This window comes from Carassius gibelio, chromosome B13 (genome assembly GCF_023724105.1).
Source record: "Carassius gibelio isolate Cgi1373 ecotype wild population from Czech Republic chromosome B13, carGib1.2-hapl.c, whole genome shotgun sequence".
NCBI lineage: Eukaryota > Metazoa > Chordata > Actinopteri > Cypriniformes > Cyprinidae > Carassius > Carassius gibelio.
In genome coordinates this window covers 9,536,084-9,541,480 of record NC_068408.1, presented here as the reverse complement: position 1 = coordinate 9,541,480, position 5,397 = coordinate 9,536,084, and the positions used below count along the sequence as shown (strand labels likewise).

At 36.6% G+C, this 5,397-nt stretch overlaps 1 protein-coding gene across 4 annotated transcripts in view; it reads left to right on the top strand.

The window, feature by feature from the left end:
- Nucleotides 1–4,055, top strand: part of macrod2 (mono-ADP ribosylhydrolase 2) — a 501,746-nt gene extending 497,691 nt beyond the window's left edge. For all 4 annotated transcript variants that reach the window (XM_052572472.1, XM_052572470.1, XM_052572471.1 and 1 more), the window contains 3 exons: nucleotides 479–535; nucleotides 1,151–1,225; nucleotides 2,565–4,055. In XM_052572472.1, coding sequence (XP_052428432.1) covers nucleotides 479–535; nucleotides 1,151–1,225; nucleotides 2,565–2,596 — 164 coding nt within the window. In that variant the 3' untranslated portion in view covers nucleotides 2,597–4,055. The remainder of the gene's footprint in view (nucleotides 1–478; nucleotides 536–1,150; nucleotides 1,226–2,564) is intronic.
- The last annotated feature ends 1,342 nt before the right edge of the window (nucleotides 4,056–5,397 follow it).

Here is a 5,397-nt window from a genome sequence, read left to right as displayed (position 1 = left end):
GAGATATAAATTTGCAATCGCAAGAAAATTCTGAAAAGTCATAACTGTGGAAAATGAACGAGACAGAATTACCTTTTTTAATAAAAACACAAAAATGCTCATTTTGATTTTTTTAAGATTTATAAATATATGATGTATAAAATTGTAATTCTGAGAAAAACAAATTCACAAAAACAAATTCATACCTATGCAAAATTTGTATTTTTTTTAACATGAACTTTAAAAGGATGTTTCATATCCAACAAATAAATAAATACATAAATAAATCGTGTTAGAGATTAAAGAATGTAGTTGCTGTTCTTCCTGAAGATGATAATGAGGAATACATAAATAAATCGTGTTAGAGATTAAAGAATGTAGTTGCTGTTCTTCCTGAAGATGATAATGAGGAATCCAGTATGTGGAGCCAATATAATTGTAATAAAAAAAAAAGGCACATAGAACTTAAAACATTATTTAATGCCTTTTGATTATTTAGATGCTGAACAAAGTGTTACAACAGCCAAGGAGAGCAACACCAGCAACAGCACTAAAGGTAAGGTCAAAGATATGTGAATTAAAACTATTTTTTGGCCTTGTGATCATTTCATGGTTGAAATTCTAATTCATGGCTTATGTTTTTATACAGAAATAAGCAGAGTGTTTGTGCATTTCCAGATGTAAATTAGTTTTTAATTCATTTATGGTATGAAAGTTGAGCGAGAACAAAATACAGCAACAGGACCAGACTGGAACTCGCAATTTTCTATTTATTTGACAGTTGAGAGACCAAGAAATGACTGGGAAAACAGAAGTGAACAGGATTGTAAATGTTGCATTTACTCAAGTTAACTCAAATGCATGCATTATTATTTATACAGAAGAAAGAAGAACGTGTTTGGATGTATTTTCAGATACATGCACAGGTGTATCTCATCATCCTGAGGTCTGCAGTCTCATGTTCTTCTCTTGAAGCCTCTGTTGCCTCAGGCATAGCCTTTAGCATCCGCTGCATTTATTTCAGCTAAGAGAAGCCCAGTAGCCAATGAGATGTCACCCAGTGGCATCTAACTTTTAATTCCTCTGCTCAGCTGTGATCTTGAGTCATTCATTCCCTTCTCTCTGCCTTCTTCCCTTGTTTTCTCTGTCTCTCTCCTAAATATGGATCTAGATGATGTGAAAGCCCAGGATAAGAGCTCACAAGAGCCCGACGCAACTCCACCAGACACCAGACCAAATTCTGAAGGTAAAAGCTATAAATCAATGAGAGCTGTGAATGAAACAGAAAAACACACTTATGCAGTTCTCATCTTCAGTAAATATCCCCGTCTCTGTCATTGTCCTTCTCATTAAGCTAAAAGCTCCCAACTTTTTCTGCCTCGTATGCTTTCACCGCAATTCCTTCACTTCCTTCACTTCCTTTCTCTCTCATTCACTTTCTCTCTGCTGATCTGGAACTGTGGAGTGACCCTGATTTTTCAGAGTAAACGTGTTGGCATGCCTCTTTAAATTGAGTTTGATGAATTACCTGCATGCCCACCTCACGGACATTAATAAATCAAACACAAAGCGTGTGTGATCGGAGTGCAGTGATGACGCAGTGCGAGAAAGCTGATAAATCATGTGTGATAAGAGTTTTGCTGTGCTGTCATTTCGGGAACCCCGGGGTCAGCGTACCTCTTAGGGCCGCACATACAAACTCCCAGCATGCCATTTATATTCATTTCCTTCGTGTTTGACAGGAAATAATTTAGTACAGTATCTTTATGTGTGTATCTGTACAAACAGGTATAAAGGTAGTTGTTTTATTTAATAAAAAAAAATTGGTTCTATATTATAATATATTGTATTATTATATTAAAGTCAATATGAAATTCAATTCAAGTCTAAACAGACTGTCTGAACAGCAAGTTGTTATTAAATTAGATGTAAAGTTGCTGTTAAATTATATTGAATACTTCATATTCAATATACATTGATAAGTTATGTGTGTTTGTATGTGTGTGTACGTGCACAATGTATATTAATGTAATACCGAATGATTCATTGTCTAATTAATTAATGAAACAATAAACAAATATGCTATTACTTTTAGTTGCAGCTCCATTTCTAATTAAAACCGGAAAATAAAAGAGTGAATCTAGATAGTTGCGTCAAAGCGCAGAGATTACCGTATTTTTCGGACTATAAGTCGCACCTGAGAATAAGTCGCATCAGTCCGAAAATACGTCATGATGAGGAAAAAAACATATATAAGTCGCATTTATTTAGAACCAAGAACCAAGAGAAAACATTACCGTCTATAGCAGCGAGAGGGCGCTCTATGTCTTCAGTGTAGACTACAGGAGCACAGAGCAGCATAGAGCGCCCTCACGCGGCTGTAGACGGTAATGTTATCTCTTGGTTCATTTCTCTCAGTTCATGTCAAATGAATTTTTATCAATAAGTCGCACCTGACTATAAGTCGCAGGACCAGCCAAACTATGAAAAAAAGTGTGACTTATAGTCCGGAAAATACAGTAAGTTTAACTGTATGTTTTCTAACATGTATACTTAATTCTGCTTTCATGTTTGTTTTCTTCAAGACGGCCAAGGCGATAAGAACGCACAGGAATGAGACGACAATCAGCCTCATAGGAACGAGTGCCGGCAAACTGTGTGAAGCCAAACATCACACCAATTTTGTCCCACGCCAGAGTCGCCCACAAATACTGGGAAAAGATTTGACCGCCCACCCCCCCTTTATTCACCATCTTTCCTTCTATTCAACCCGTATTTCCTTTCCGCTTCCTCATATTGATAAGAAATCAGATATATAGCTATATAAAAAAGATCAAATGAGAGTTTGAACATATCAGAGAGAGGCAGGGATTGTGGAGCTGGAGGAGGACTGCTATACCTCACTGACATGCTGCTTGATCAATAGTTTTTTGCTTTTTTTGTGCTTATTTTAAAATATAGCATCACGGTGCTGGATTTGAACTGGTTTAAATTAGGTAGATTGCTCAAAACACATCCTAAAATCATCCTGCCGCTTTTAGTTACGTGCTGATTTGTAATGCTTCTGACAAAGTGCAAAGCCAAGGCTAAATGTTCCATCCCGCAGAGCCCTCATAATGCAAGATTCAGACCAAATATGATTGGATTCCGCAGGCCTGTCCACCGATTAAGATTTCTTTCAGGTGAAAAACACTAAAATGGCTATAAATGTCCGTTTGTGTGTGAGTGAGTGTGCGTATATACCGATGATGTCACTTTAAAGAGGTTTCTGCTTTGTGCGTGAGCTTTAGAACCAAGTCAGGTCAAATGAGGAGAACATCGCTTGATTCTAATCTCCTATCGAGTGGTTGCATTCCTCCCTTCTGCACGTTTGTGCGCTCCTCTGCTTTGAAACGTCACGCTCGCAGAGCCCCCCTTTAATCTCTCAAACGAGCACTGATCAGCTTCAAAGCTGCTCTGACTACTGCGAATGCCTGTTCAGAAAAAAGGAAAACCTGTTATGTCAGACTGACGTGGCCGTTTATGACGAGTGCGCTAACAAATGAATTCCCTCAAGTGTATCTAGATGCATGCCAGCATTTCAAATGTTTTATTTACAGTCCCTCTCTCAATCTCCCTCCCTTTCACACGCATAAACAGATCTCAGTTGCAAGCTCTCAATATTTTTACCAGATTGTTTCTGCATCTCTAAAAAAAAAAAAAAAAAAAAAAACTGCCTTATTTCATGAAATAAGTAGTACATAATCACAAACTGGTGATGGCTAAAGCAAAAGGCAAATAGTAAGTGTGTGGCTTTGAATGAATTAAATGCTACTTCAGATGATGAGTGATGATGCAGTTCTTTCTTTAAACTCACAAAATTATTTTCTGTCCTTTCGTTTGGGTTTTGAATTGGTTGTTTGGTTATCTTGCATATGATTTTTTTGGTTGATAATGATTAAAAATGTATTCAAAAGCTTGATTTACTTCTTTAAGTGGTGCCATACTGTATATCAGATAAACGTCTGCCTTCATCCTTTGATGTTTGCTTTGCTATAAAACAACTATGAATAAAGTTATAAAGTTGTTTCCCTGGGCATGGTGTATGTGTGTTTTATGGTTGCACTGTATCCAGCAGGTAATATCAGCAGATATTAATTCATGAATATATTTGTATTCGCAGAATTATTATCAGCAAATTTGCACATGCTTGTAAGCTATTCAAATGTCAGATTTTTATATTATAATTTCATGTGCCCACAGCATAATGTTTTCAATTACAAAAAAATATATAGAGACTGAAATCTAGGGTGAGTTCCATTAGAAAGGGGCATAACTATGTTGTACTCACTCTGACTTACATAACATGTCACTGGTACTTTTTTTGGAATTCACCCTTTTCAAAGACCCGCCCCCTTAGTCACTGTTGCTATGTGTAACAAGCCATCCCTCTCTCACGCCACACAGCAAAAAATAAATGGCGGAGCTAATAGGAAACTGACAACATGCCGACAGATACGACAGAGCAGGTTACTTCTGGTGTGAAACAAAGTCTCTGCTTTCAAATTTTCTAATTCTTTTTAAAGAAATTCAAACAATAAACACCATTTTGCGGCTGTTTAATGTGTTGATCGTTAGCACCTCAGTTCTTTTGATATTCACTTGTTAGAGCACAAAATAAACATGAATGAACATCAGAAGGTGTCTTGTTTGAACCGTGGAAAGATGTTAATACACACCATTTTTCAAGTTTAAGTCCACCACATTGATGTTTGAAGGACAAATTGACGGATTTGGCGATATGATTGGTCAGATGGCCTGTCAATCAAGCTCCCTGCGAAGGGTTAGTTGGAATGTTAACTTTATAACATTTCCTCAGTGTTAATAGCTGTAAACTATAGTTCAATTTCACCGCTCTCTGTCTTTAATTGTAATTAATGTAGTGTTTCTCTGTGGCGTTCAGAAGCAAATGTTAATATATGTTAATATGTGAGATATGTTTTCCAATTAAAGTCCAGGAGAAACTGAGAAGTTTTAATCTTAATTAATTTGCTTTACCTTTTAAAATGAATGCCGAGGATGTGTCAGCTAGGATCACATGATCATTTACTGCAAAATTACTTGACTAATGCATTTACTGAGGAATTGAAATCCCAGGTAAGAATAATTAAATGACCGTGCCATTGAGGGTCATGATCATAGATGGCAAAATGATTTCCCTAAATTGATCATTGCACACCTTTTACTAATGTCCTTGTGCAAGGGCTCTAGTTATAGGGAAATATTCCAATTAAAATCATTTTGTTATTGTGCTACAACCCTAACCCAAAAAATGCCTGACCTCACTTTTTTTCACATCTCAAATTGAATCTCCCAGCTGTGATTTGCACAGATAATATGTCACTGAACTCTTCACAAGTCTCATGTAAGAAGTATTGT